The sequence below is a fragment of the Crotalus tigris genome, unplaced genomic scaffold (assembly GCF_016545835.1).
Source record: "Crotalus tigris isolate CLP2741 ecotype Arizona unplaced genomic scaffold, ASM1654583v1 scf7180000024461.5605484, whole genome shotgun sequence".
Classification (NCBI taxonomy): Eukaryota; Metazoa; Chordata; class Lepidosauria; order Squamata; family Viperidae; genus Crotalus; species Crotalus tigris.
In genome coordinates, this window is record NW_024100632.1 from 717642 (window position 1) to 731230 (window position 13589).

The following is a 13589-nucleotide window of genomic DNA, read 5'->3' on the forward strand; positions in this document are numbered from 1 at the left end:
CCATCTCCCCCCTCTGGGCAGTGCACAACCACAAAACAACACTTGCATTTCCAAGTCTTCCCAAGTGTCAGAACAGCTGCACATCTGTGTCTTTCTTTACTTTTGTTTTTGAAGGGATGCTATCCCTCTCCGCTGGACCTTTTTAAAAAGATTTCTCGCTCAGTCACCTAGAAAAGCTAAGTGATTCCCCTCTCTGGATTTGCATCTCGAGCTCCCGCTTTCAGAGGAGAGCGCAAACACTCCACGGATTGCAGCTGTTAACTACACAATCTGACATCACCTTGCAAGGCCCCAGCTAGGCTGGCCGATGCCAAGCTGGCATACCGCATCCGTCGTATCTTGCTCCATCAGCCTAGAAGCGGCACAGCGTGTTAAATTAAAACCCTGCCTGTCTCTGCCAGAGCCGTCCTTGCTTGCTTTCTGGCGAGGGGTCTTGCCAAGCGTTCCCCCTGCCATCAGCTGCTGGGCTAGCAGAGGGGGCCGCTCTGTCAAAATGTTCAGCAGAGTTAATTATCTGCCTTCAAAAATTGGCCCGTCGAGGCTTCTGGAACCAGCTCCTGCTGGGTGGCGCCGAAGCCCAAGGAAGGGATGAGGGTTGAGGCCATTCAGTGGATGGAAACTAAGCAAGGAGAGAAGCAACCTGGAGCTAAGGAGAAATTTCCTGAGAGTGAGAACAATGAACCAGTGGAACAACCTGCCTCCAGAAGCGGTGAAGGCTCCAACACTGGAGGTTTTTAAGAAGAGACCGGACAGCCATTTGTCTGAAATGGTATAGAACAGTGGTTTTCAACCTGTGAGTCGGGACCCCATTTGGGGTCGAACGACCATTTCACGGGGGTCGCCATACAACGCAGTCCGCCATTTTCCCCCCCTTTTCCTTAGCTGTGCTACTCCCTTCTATTCTATTGGCTTTTCAAAGCCAATACAATAGACTCTCTTGAATAGAGTCTAATTCTATTGGCTTTCAAAAGCCAATAGGAATTGTCCAGGCTGTCTCTGCCCTGCTGAGCCCGCCAAAAGTCCCATTCTGCAAACGGTGCTGCACCAGTTGAGTAGTCCTCGACTTACGACCGGTTGAGTAGTCCTCGACTTACGACCGGTTGGGGGGTCGCGGCATTAAAAAGGTTGAGAACCACTGGTATAGGGTTTCCTGCCTGAGCAGGGGGTTGGACTAGATGACCTCCAAGGTCCCTTCCAACTCTGTAATTCTGTTATTCTACTAAGAAGAAATTTCCCGACAGGGTGAACAATGAATCAGTGGAATGGCTCACCTTCAGAAGTTGTGGGTGCTCCATCCCTGTAGGTTTTTAAGAAGAGACTGGACAATCATTTGACTGGATGGTATAAGGCAGGGGTAGGCAACCTGGGCAACCCTTTGGGATAGGCCACCTTGGCTCTTTCATGACTCGTGGACTTCAATTCCCAGAATTCCTGAGCCAGCCTGGCTCAGCTTGGAAACCTCTCCCTTTCCCCTCAGAATGGCTGGCTCAGGAATTCTGGGAGTTGAAGTCCACGAGTCATGAAAGAGCCAAGGTTGCCTACCCCATAGGGTCTCCTGCCTGGTCCCCAACCTTTACGGCTTGGCAGCCCAGTGGGAAGGGAGGAAGAAGGGAACCAGCCCATCTAGCTCATGCTGGGCGAATCCCAAAGGTGCTTTTTTTTTTTCCCCACCAGGCAACTGGACTTTCTTGTTTCTCTTTGAAGACGTTTCGCTTCTTATCCATTAAGCTTCTTCAGCTCTTTGAACGTCTTCCAAGAAAAACAAAGGAAGCCCAGTTGCCTTGTGAAAAAAAAAAAAAAAGCACCTTTGGGACAACCATGACCTGGATGACTGAGAATCTCCATAGACATTGAGCTGTGAGAATGTGCACTGGCCTATTGCTCCGTGCTCCATGCATTGGCCTGTCGCTCGCCTGGCTGGGTGCCAAAAAGACCACGGCCCAGGGCTTGGAGACCCTTGGGGTAGAACAGAGGTCCCCAACCCTTTGGGTACCGGGGACCGGTTCCGTGGAGAGAGGTTTTTCCGTGTGGTTTTGTGTGGTGCCTGCATCTCATGGATGGGGTTTTGCTTGTTTGTGCGGACCGGTTGCTGGCATGCTGTGGCCCAGACTGGGAGTTGGGGACCCTTGGGTGAGAAGACCTCCAAAGTCCCCTCCCAATTGTGGTATTTTGTTATTCTGTTTAGAAGCACCTCCTGCCCCAACCTCCACTCAATATCTTCTCTCTCTCTCTCTCTCTCTCACTCTCTCTCTCTCTCTCTCTCTTTTTTTTTTTTTAAATCAGGCTGAAGGAAGATCTGGGCACTTGGGAGTGGTCCCATTCCGGTAGATTGCAGGCCTTCGACAGCCAACCGAGGCTAAACGTTAAGCAGCCAGGAAATCAGGAGAAGGTGCATGGAGCGCGATGCCGGGTGATCCAGTGGCCAAGCCAGTACGTGTGTGTGTGAATGAGCACGCTTTTGTACAGAAGACGGAGACGGCGGAGAGATGGCGGAGATGGCGGCCAAGGCGGAAGGCCCGTTCCCCACAACCCTTGTGCGTGTCTTGTGTACAGCGGAGGCCCGAGGGGCAGGGGAATTGCTGGGTTGGGGGCGGGGTGGGGGAGCCATTCCTTGCGGTAGCTTCAGCCGCAGGGCGGGGTTGCCCGGGTTGACCATCGAGCGGGCTCCCCTCCTTTGAGGGGTCTCAACAGGAACCATTCAACCCCTGCTGCCCAGCACTTGCCAGTCGCGGGAGGGAGGGCAGGATTTGTGCAGCCTTATAAGACAGGCAGCCTAGGTGGGTGTATTATATTTCTCTCTACATATGGGTTGGGGGGGTGTCTATGTATATAGGTCTCTCTTTTGTCTAAAGGTCTAAGCCGGACCTTGCGGTATCTTTCACGACTTGTATTCGGAGAGCTGAGCAGGGCTGTCTCCGCGGTGCTATTCTTCTCGCTCTTTGAAACCAAACCGGGTTTTTGGGTTTTTGGTTTTTTTGCATTGTCCTAACACCTACTTAGCCATCTTAGCTACTGAAGTGGGGGGGGAGAGAAGCTCACTGGGCAGTCCAGTCCTGGAGCCTTTGCCCAAACGCAGGCATTGGGCAAGGCTACAAAAACAGTACTTTCCAAATACAGGTGGTTCCTGGACTTTACAATCATGGGTTTAGCAACAACGGCCCTGGGGAAAAAAAAAACGTGGTTTATGACCAGTTTTCTTGCTTATCCCCATGGCCACGTGATCCAAAATCGGGCAATTGGCAACTGGCGTATACGTACGACGGTTGCACTGTCCCGGGGGTCACGTGATCAGCTTTTGTAACTTTCCCAGCAGGTTTCCAGCAAACAAAGTCATTTATTGACTGCATAATTCATTTAACAACTGCAGTGGTTTGTGGCAAAGAAGGTCTGGCAACGCTCTCCTAACAACTGCCTTGCTTAGCGACTGATAGTTTAGACTCAATCGCGGTTGTATGTCAAGGCTTAAGTCTACTCAGAATCAGACCAGAATAGAGTTTAGCGCTAGAACGAGGTGATTTTTTAAAAAAATAAAATAAAACAAAATAGTGCTCTAAAGTGCTTCTATTCAGACTCGACCGTAGATAGACAGGCAGATCCAGTCAATAGCGTTGATTTCTAGAACAACCACATAGAAATTGAGAAGACCAAGGATAATATGCCAGTTTTCAATTGTGCTGCCCTCTCCCCTCTCTCTAGAAAGCCTCTTTTGCTTTGATTTTGCAACACCAGAGGAACAAATACTTGCTGATCCTTGCAAACCATCCTTTTCAGCTTTCAGTCTCTGTAGATAGTCAAAAGGGTGGGGTGGGGTGGGGGAGAGCTTTTTAAGCTGTCCTCCGTTGGATGCATGGGATCCTAAGAAGATTACGCTGGGATCTGTAACTATAGACATAACGGGGTCCATGCTTTCACCTTCATTAATGCAAACTGAAGGGGGGGGGGACCGCCTATGGGTGGGATGTCCCCCTGCCTCGGCTCCATTGCTGTGTGAGTAGATCCTCATTCGTGATTAACAGAAACTTTTTAGCATGCGAAGAAAGCCTAGAGGTCATGTAGTCCAGCCCCTTCTTCGAAGGAGACCTACAGTGCAAAAGGCAACTCCAGTTTCACCAATAAATTTTGGCCAGCCTCAGCTGAAAGCCCCCCCCTCCCTCCTGTGATATGAACAAAAATTGCTTTCTTCCCAAGCGAAGCTATTGAATTCCTTGGCACAGTGAGTCAAAATCCACTTCCTTGCACGCTTTCCACCCTTAAATCCCATTTTATATTACGGATTCATTTGTCTCCAGCCACTTCATCACTTGAGGGGCTGGCGACGCTTAAAATCCAAACGATTTTTTTTTTTTAGTTTGACAAAAGAGAAAAGAAGGAAAAAATCTCTTATTGCATTGAATGTACCTAAGAAAACTTCCGCAGCAGATGGAGCTCCTAAAGTAGCTTCTTAAATCCCACCTTAACTCTGAAGACCATTTTTCCAAGGTGCTACAGCCCTACCTTTTAAATATTTCTTCTCCACAAAAGACTCAGAAACCAGGATGTGTTCTTTTTGTCCATGAAGGTTTCAGGGTGCAACACATAAATAAAAGAAGTCACAAATTTTTGCCGTCTTGGAGGGAGCGGCCTTTCACACAACATCAAGAAACTAAGGGCCAGGCTCCCTGTTTCTTCCTTCCTCACACAGTTAAAAACACCCCTTCGTGATTCCAAAGAGTACAGAACTGCAAAAGTCTTACAGACAAAACCAAACACAGAGAAACGCCCATCTGAAATGGATTTAACACGCAAAAATCATTCATACCTTGCAATGTATATTCCTTCCGCCCCCACAAAGACAGCTAACTTAAGAATTAACTAGTTTAGCAATGCTCACAATTGTCAGGCAATTCTAACTTGGCCTGCCCTGTCTGTTCATTCGATTTGTTAATTTCATCGAACGGTTCAAACTCATTTTATCTGTTTGGCTCTTCCTGGTCTTCCTTAAATAGATCAAATCCTCCCTTCCATTCTGGAATCTCTTGATTAAAATCCGCCAACCGGCCTCTCCCCGTTTTACGGGACAGGTTTTGGTGGGTAGGAGCAGAAAACACACAGTTTGAAGAGATAAAGCTTGAGTTTCTAAATCTCATTTCCATCATAGATAAATTTGTTTCACCAGGCTATTTCATTAACGTTGGGGACCATGGTGCTCTCTGAGCTTGGTGGTTTCCTTGCAGATGTTTCATTGCCTAACTAGGTAACATCATCAGTGCTAGAAAGGAACAGCGTTTGTTGTCATTTTTATCTACTGGTGAATAGACAAACTAGTGAGCTTTATATAAAATGAAAATGAAAGCAATCTCCATTCCCTGCTAGCCCTGATGGTGTTACCTAGTTGGGTCATGAAACGTCTGCAAGAAAACCACCAAGCTCAGAGAGCACCAAGTACCCCACATTTCAATCTTGAGCTACAAAGATTCTCATCTATCAGTGTTTTGTTAATGTGAAATGAGGCCATTCCACATTAATATTCATTCCCTCCTATTTTTAATGCCATGACATGAGGATGGTTTTCTCTCCAAGTTAAAAGTTAGCAGGAACACACGCCGAACAAGCAAGAACTAAATATTTCAAATAAATACGCAGGGAATGGGGGGGGTGTAAAATTTTTGGCTGCAAGAAGCTACGGAGGAGTTTTCAAAAATTCCTTCTACACCAGAGATATAAGGAACTGCTGGCAAACAGCCAACCAGAGATTCAAAGGCAGCTGTATGATCTTTCCAAGATGGGAATGGCTTTGAATTTAGAATCCCCTTCAAATCTCATTGAGGTATCTCGCGGATGAAGTGGAATCCGTTTCGAAATTTCCTCTGCGGTTCGACAGGGCTTTTATCCTCCCCCTTTTGTAAAAGGAATTTCCTATGCTGGAGACTTTGTACATATTTATATTGACTTTATTAAAAAAGAATAAGAATAAGAAAAGGATCCCAGTTGTTGCTTTATTTATTTTTCTGATTCCGTGTCCTTTATTCTTGAGAACCTTCGGAGGGAGCGTGCCAAAAAGATGGGATTTTGTACCAATGAACCCTTTGTGGAAGGGAATGGGAAGTGCATTTGTATGAAATTAGATGTTGGTCCATACTGAATTCACTCATTACACACCCAAGGCCACACACAATAATCTTGCAAGCTAAACTAGGACGAAGCGTAACAACTTTGGTGATCATTGACGCAATCATCATCCTCACAGTAGAAATACAAGTCCTTGACTTACAACCCATTCATTTAGCGACTGTTTGAAGGTACAACAGCACTGAAACCAGTCCTCACATTTACAACTGCCATCCCCATAATCATGGGATGAACTGGGTGATAATCATGTCATTGATGAACTGGGTAGGTCTAGTTTAATGAAGAGAAGGACCAGGGGCAACATGATAGGAGGGTTCTAATATTTGAGGGGTGGCCCCAAAGAAGAGGCAGTCAAGCTGTTCTCCAAAGCACCTGAAGGCAGGACAAGAAGCAACAGATGGAAACTAATGAAGGAGAAAAGCAACTGAGGAGAAACACAAAGACCTACAAACAGAAATAGAACGACTGTGGCAAAGGCAAGCAGGGGTAGTACCAATAGTCATAGGCGCCTTGGGTGCAATCCCAAAACAACTGGAGCACCACTTGAACACCATCATTGGCATTGACAAATTCTCCATTAGTCAATTGCAAAAGGCGGCCTTACTAGGAACTGCTTCCATCCTGCGACGAGATCTGTAATACCATCAAACATCCACATCTGCCTATCTCAAGTCCTTGGGAAGGACTCGATAGGTAGACAAAAATGCCAAAGTCTGAACATCTGGCTGACTGTGCGATTATTATTATTAATAATAATAATAATAATAGAATCAGAATTGGTTCAAAGTCATTTTCTCAGTCTTAATTCAACAAGAAGAGCAAAACAAAAAGTTATGACAGCTTGGAGAGACACCAAGAAAGTGGATTCTGGAAATTCTGACTCCATACTCGCAATTGTGTTCTAGCTGCAGTTACGTACACCACACTTGGGTTAGTAGTGTGAAAAAGGCCAAAGAGGAATGCTCTTCATTCAAAACAAAGTAGATCGTGAAAAGATCACGTGTGAACAGTTAGAACCAAGCATGCCAGACAAGGTCCTTGCTATGTATCCCCACCCAAAAAATTGATGGACAATGTGTTCCCCAACGGGAATCCGATTTAGCACATGGGGTTGTCGAAAAAGATAACTCCTGGGTTCTTCACCATCTCCATGAAGGAAACTGTTCGCAAGATTTCCCCTGCTTTAAAGATTGCTCCCTCAAGTAAAAGCTGAGCCACCACGTCACAGAAAGACATGATTTGCCTAATGTTGAATAAATCAAGATGGGCCACGTTCACACACTGAGTTAAGGCGTTTCCTGGTGTGCACATCACAATAGTGGATGTTTCCATAGCGTGCCAAACTAAAACCAGACAATGAGAACAAACCCCACTCTCTTCTAGCACTGATAACGTTACCTAGTTGAGTAATGTAACGCCTGCAAGAAAACAGCCAAACTCAGCACTAAGGACCCCACAGTCTTCCTCCTCCTTCTCCTCCCCTCTGCAAACCCCACTCCCTTCTAGCACTGATGATGTTGCCTACTTGGGTCATGAAACATCTGCAAGAAAAGAACCAAGCTCAGAGAGCACCAAGGACCCCACATAAAACCAGACAAATCTTGCCTTTGTGTTCACATGTTTCATAAGTTAGGACATTACGGGCCCATTGTATGCAGCAAAGATTAAAACTCTATATTTTGCAATTCTTTACATCAATCGTTTCCTCAGCCTGGTCTTTTTTTAAAAAAAGTGGCCTTTGAGTTTAGCTTTCTCCAAACCATCTCCAAAACCATCCTGCTATCATTTGATGCGCAGGAAATTGCAAATCCAGGAGACCACATCCAACCAAACCATGCAAATTAATTTCTTCTTCTTAGCTTTCTTCAGACTATGAATGGGGTTGTGCACAGTTGACTTATTTTCAATACACCTGGGTAAATGAAGCTTTATTAGCAGTTAGATGTGAAACACAATGAAACAAATATTCCGCCCAACGTTTGAACAACAAAACCCAGAGGAACCAGGGCAGATGCTGTATTCTCAGACCATCGCATACAAAGAAAGGGATGACATCAATCACTTATGACCATCTTTTGAAAGCAGCTCATCTGGACGAAAGGAAATCAAAATTTCTCTCACAACATCCAAACGATCCTGCTGGATTAGAGATGAAATTCATTGACATCTATTGTTTCCAAAAGAGGCTGACCAGATGTGGATACGCTTAGACCTTGAAGACAGTGATCCTCTCCTATTGCTGTCTCCAATGACTAAATGCCTCTAGATATAGAGGGTCTATTTAGACCTCACAATTAGTAGCCAGAGGTAGAGGTATTTGTGAAGCTGGCCCAATTCCACACCTTGTCATTATGAGTTCCATCAGTTAATTATCTATTATATTTCTCAAAAGCTATATAAGACATAACAATAGCATTTAGACTTATATACACCTCATGGTGCTTTAGAACACTCTCTGGGTGGTTTACAATGTCAGCATATGGCCCCCAACAACCTGGGTCCTCATTTTACCAACCTCAGAAAGAGGGAAGGCTGAATCAACCTTGAGCTGGCCAGGACTGAACTCCTGGCAGGGGGCAGAATCAGCCTGCAATGCTGCAATCTAACCACTGAAGGGAGGGAGGGAGGGAGGGAGGGAGGGAGGAAAGAAAGAAGGAAAGAAGGAAGGAAGGAGAAGGGGAAGGAAGGGAAGATCGCAATAACACTTAGACTTATATACCGCTTCATGCTTCACAGCCCTCTCTAAGTGGTTTACAAAGTCAGCATTTTGCCCCCAACAATCTGGGTCCTCATTTCACCGACCTCAGAAGGATGGAAGGCTGAGTACAGCCTTCAGCCGGTCAGGATCGAACTCCTGACTGTGGGCAGAGTTTGCTGTACTTTACACCACTGCACCCCCCCCCCAGGGTTCCTGGTGATAGAACAGATGTACTCAGGACCTCAAATAAGTGCCCAGTTGTTTTGGAGTAAAGCAGTTCGACCAGCAAGGAAGGGCCACAAGGACGTCAACATTTAAGTTTCCACCAATTACTGATGCTCCAGAGAGAAGATGAAGAACTAGCAAGTTGCCTCATGCAGGAAGGGGAAGCTACAGCGATTCCACAGAGATATTCTGGAGAATGCTCCCTCTTACCCTTCCTCACTAGGGTGTCTTCTCAGCAAACATTTCTTGGGGTATCCCGCAAGTCAATACACCTGGAAATGAGCAGAAGTGGTACCGTCCTTCCAACATCGCAGGGTTTCCACAGCCAGAGAGCGGCAGAGTGGACAGGTCTTCTCCCGGTCAAACCAGAGGCAGAGGCACTCTTCACAGAAAACGTGCTGCCAAGATAAAAAAAAGGAACACGTGGGTGGGACCAGACAGGACAGGAGACTTCACCAGAGGATCCCAGGCTAAACCAGTAAGTTGAAGCAGATGGCTGCAATGGTCCATAGAATAGACTAGAGCTGGAAGGGACCTTGGAGGTCTTCTAGTCCAGCCCCCTGCTCAAGCAGGAGGACCTATCCCATCTCAGACAAGTGACCGTCTAGCCCAGGCATGTCAAACTCGCGACGTCACGTGACGTCACGCAACGTATTGGGCTGGTTTTGCTATTGCCGGCAATGGGGTGGGCACGGCTTCCATGTGATGCGTCTGGCCCGCGGGCTGGCAGTTTGACAGCCCTGGTCTAGCCTCTTCTTAAAAACTGACAATGATGGAGCGCCCACGATTTCTGGAGGCAGGTCGCTCCACTGGTTAATTGTCCTCACTGTCAGGAAGTTTCTCCTTAGTTCTAGGTTGCTTCTCTCTTTGATCAGTTTCCAACTGTTGTTTCTCGTCCTGCCTTCAGGCACTTTGGAGTATAGCTTGACTCCCTCTTCTTTATGGCAGCCCCTTAGATATTGGAACCCTGCTATCATGTCTCCCCTATTTCTTCTTTTCTTTAGACTGGCCAAACCTAAGCCCTGCAGCCGTTCTTTGTTGGCTTCCTTATTGTTACCAAACAGAACATCTTCCATGAAATTGTCAGCTGAGCTGGATCTGAAGAAGACCCCCCTTTAAAAAAAAAACCTATGGAAGCCCACATTATTTACCCTTCTGGCCATTTCCCCCCCCCCTCCCCAACTCATCTGCTCTATCCTCCTTCCCCATGACTACCGTGATCAGAGTTTCATTGGTCCCGATTGTCTTGGGCTTCTCCAGAAACCAGAATGAACAACCAACCTGGCATAAGAGCATCACCGCGTCTCTAAATTCAGCCTGGCAGATGGCACAGATGTCTCCCGCCTCGCTGCACTGCTGGTTGGTCGCACGGACCCCGTAGCTCTATCGAAGGGAAGAAAGCTCAGAGTTAAGAGGAGATGATGCTAGAGAAAGACGTGGAAACTCTTCAAAAGAACTTCAAGGCATTGTTTCATCTTAAAGAACCTTTATTTTGAGCAGCATAATATTGGCACTGCAAAATCAAAGCCAAAAACTGAATTCCCCTCCTCTGAGCATATAGTATCAAAACACAATTCCCTCCTCCAATTGACAATCATAAATCACATTCCCCAATTAGCTTGAAGCGCAGACTTCCTCTCCAGCTCTCCAGCGTGCCAATTCCTTATCAGCTCTGTTACAATAACCTTGTTTCTCACGCTAGGTTTGGTGTTGTTATGTCTAGCTGGACTCTCGTTCACACACACCCCAGCATCATCTAACTCTAAAAGCAAAAGGAAAAAGATGGCTACATTTCCCTCTGTTGTCAATGCAAAAACATCCGATGTTAGCAGCGTTGACAGCTTCCTTCATTACAGGAAGGAGTAGAAAATCATAATATTAGCAGCCACTGGGAGCTGATTCCCTCAAACCTGTCCATCCCCTTTTCAAATCCTCAAAAACAATTATTATGATCAAAATGGCTGGCGGCGAAGTCCACTCTCAGCTCTTCCTTACTGGTCAGGGGTGAGGGCACGATCTCAAACTCCCCATAGAAATCGGGAAGGCTGAGTTTTCCAAGCCAACCTCTCCGTTAACACAAGAACAACAACTTTCTGTACAGTTGCCAAAGAGGTAGAGCAGGGATAGGCAACACTGGCTCTTTTATGACTCATGGACTTCAACTCCCAGAATTCCTGAGCCAGCCATGCTGAGGGGAAAGGGAGAGGTTTCCAAGCTGAGCCATGCTGGCTCAGGAATTCTGGGAATTGAAGTCATCAAAGAGCCAAGGTTGCCTACCCGAGATAGAGTTACCTCAAGTTTAGAACGGCGAACAGCTGCTTACCCACCTGTGGAGCACAGAGGACTCTGACTGCCCGGGTCACACTTCCCACACGGCCGCAGATGTCAAAAGACTAGAATGGAAGAGGGAGAAGGAGAAACTCAGGGAAGGGGAAGTTGCAATGGAGGAAAATAAAGTTTTTGTTGGCCATGTACTCGAGTTGAAATGCTAATGCATATTGCTAGTCCAGATATGACATGACATAATGTAGGAGAATTCAAAGGACAAAATGCAGCGGGGAGTAAAATATCCCTTTCCTGATGCAAGTGGCAAACATGGTACTAGAAAGAAAGGAGATGGCCCTGCAGCACAGCAACTCCCAAGCTTTTGGGCACCAGGGACCCGATTCCGTGGTTTTTTCTCTAGCCCTTCTCTTTCTTTTTTGCATTTCCAGTGAGACAATTATACGGATTAAAAATTCACAGACGACTAACCAAACAGCCAAGAACTACGTGGCATCTTAAAGACTTTAACACATTTATGACTGTACAAGCTTTCCCAAGCCAGCTAATCGGTGCAAGCATATTCATGTCAATTTGTCCCAGAGAATAAATTTGGAAGTCTTTCAGGCACCCTGAATCTCTCTGTTGCTTGGGGTGGACTCCACGGAAGTTATACACAATGACATATTATTATTACTACTACCAATGTTTCTCCGTTTCGTGCCTACGTCGGTACCAAAACAGGCTCTTCTCACACAAGAAGCTTCTTCAGTTCTGACTAAAGAACCCAGGCTTAGGGTCAGCCAGAACTGAAGAAGCTTCCTGGATGAGAAGCGAAAGGTCTTCAAGGAAAAACAAAGTCCAGTTGCCTTTTGAAGAAGCACCTTTGGGACAACCATGACCAGGATGATGGAGAATCTCCATAGGCATTCAGAGTGACCCCTTACTTTGCAGAGGCTGTACATGATGATAAGACTTCCCCCAAGGAAATAGCTGCTGGATGGATCATCCCCCATGATGTACTTATACCACAGCTGGATGGGGACCAGGGAACGGAACAACTGGCTTACTTCTTCAATGACCAGGTAGAACTTCCCCTGCAAGAGAGAGAAGGAGAAACCAGGAGTTAGAGAGGAGGCATCAGATGCAGTTCTGCTGCCTTTTGCAAGAGAATCCAGGCCAAGGAACATAGTAGGTCTTATTCTGAGGAGCCCTTAAATATCTCAGGAGCCTCACTTAGTTCCACAACGATCAACCAGTAGATGCATCGTCCAATTCATCATTGATAAGTCAACTTTCTCCAACAACATCAAGTTTGAAATCGGTTGCAAAAACAGCAAAACTATCAAGAACTTTTAAGATAGGAAGCAAGAAACTGGGAGATTGTGAATTCTAGTCCTGCCTTGAGCACAAATCCAGCTAGGTAACCTTGGGCCAAGCCTCATTCCCAGCCCTAGGAAGGAAGCAATGTCTAACTATGTCTGAAAAAACCTTGCCTAGCAAACAGCAGGGTCTTCTCCAGGCTGTCTCTGAGAATCAGACACGACTGAATGGAAGTAAAAAAAATCATTCAAGGGCATGTCATGCCAAAGAGCAAGAATAAATTATACTAAATTATATTATGGAAATTATAAATTACACAAGGTGTCCAGCATTACAGTCTCCTCTAAGTATTATTTCTCTCTTTTGCTCCATCCGTAAACCAAGGCTGGACGGTATCCAATCTTGGCAACTTTTAAGACCTGTGGATTTCGGCTCCCAGAATTCCCCAGCCAGCCTCCAGTTGGCTAATTCAGCCATGACACAGTAGATTCTCCAACCTTGACATTGTGTGTCTGTGCATACCACGCTCATACAGGTTTCATAATATAGGTAAAGGCTGGGGAAATGCTAGCTGGGGCATTCTGGGAATTGAAGTCCACCAGCCTTAAAGTAGCCAAGATTGGACACACACACACACACACCCCTGGTTTGATGCTTCTCCGTACGACGAAACTCCTGTTTTCTAAACAGACAGAAAGTCAAGTTTCTCTTCCACTTTTCCCTTGGCTTGGCAGCTTCGGTGGGCGAGACTTCTTCCAAAGTCACACACAATAAGGCCTGAAGGGCTTCCGTCACCCAGAAGCAGGTCGAGATGTTTTTTTTTGTTTTTTTTAAGGAAAGCGAGCGTGTCTCCTCCGTTTTGTTTCCCCCTGTTGTTGTTTGTCTGGCTCAGAAGGGACCCTCCAAAACTCCAGAGGCCGCTTGAGGAAATTCAGGACGTCTAACTGTTCCAGCACAGAGGCTGCTTGGCTGA

At 46.3% G+C, this 13589-nt stretch overlaps 1 protein-coding gene across 3 annotated transcripts in view; it reads right to left on the minus strand.

Moving 5' to 3' along the window:
* Nucleotides 1-8008: 8008 nt before the first annotated feature.
* RNFT2 (ring finger protein, transmembrane 2) overlaps nt 8009-13589 on the minus strand; it is a 56750-nt gene continuing 51169 nt past the window's right edge. Inside the window, exons 7-11 of one of the 3 annotated variants that reach the window (XR_005555380.1) lie at nt 12241-12390; nt 11359-11424; nt 10313-10414; nt 9242-9429; nt 8009-8244 (exon numbers count right to left, since the gene is read on the minus strand). Coding sequence is in view for 2 of the 3 variants with exons in the window: in XM_039332604.1 (XP_039188538.1) it covers nt 9295-9429; nt 10313-10414; nt 11359-11424; nt 12241-12390 (453 nt within the window). In the remaining variant the exon portion in view is untranslated. Of the gene's footprint in view, nt 8245-8901; nt 9430-10312; nt 10415-11358; nt 11425-12240; nt 12391-13589 lie in introns of those variants that run through there. The other 2 variants (XM_039332604.1, XM_039332603.1) reach the window with 2 other exon arrangements.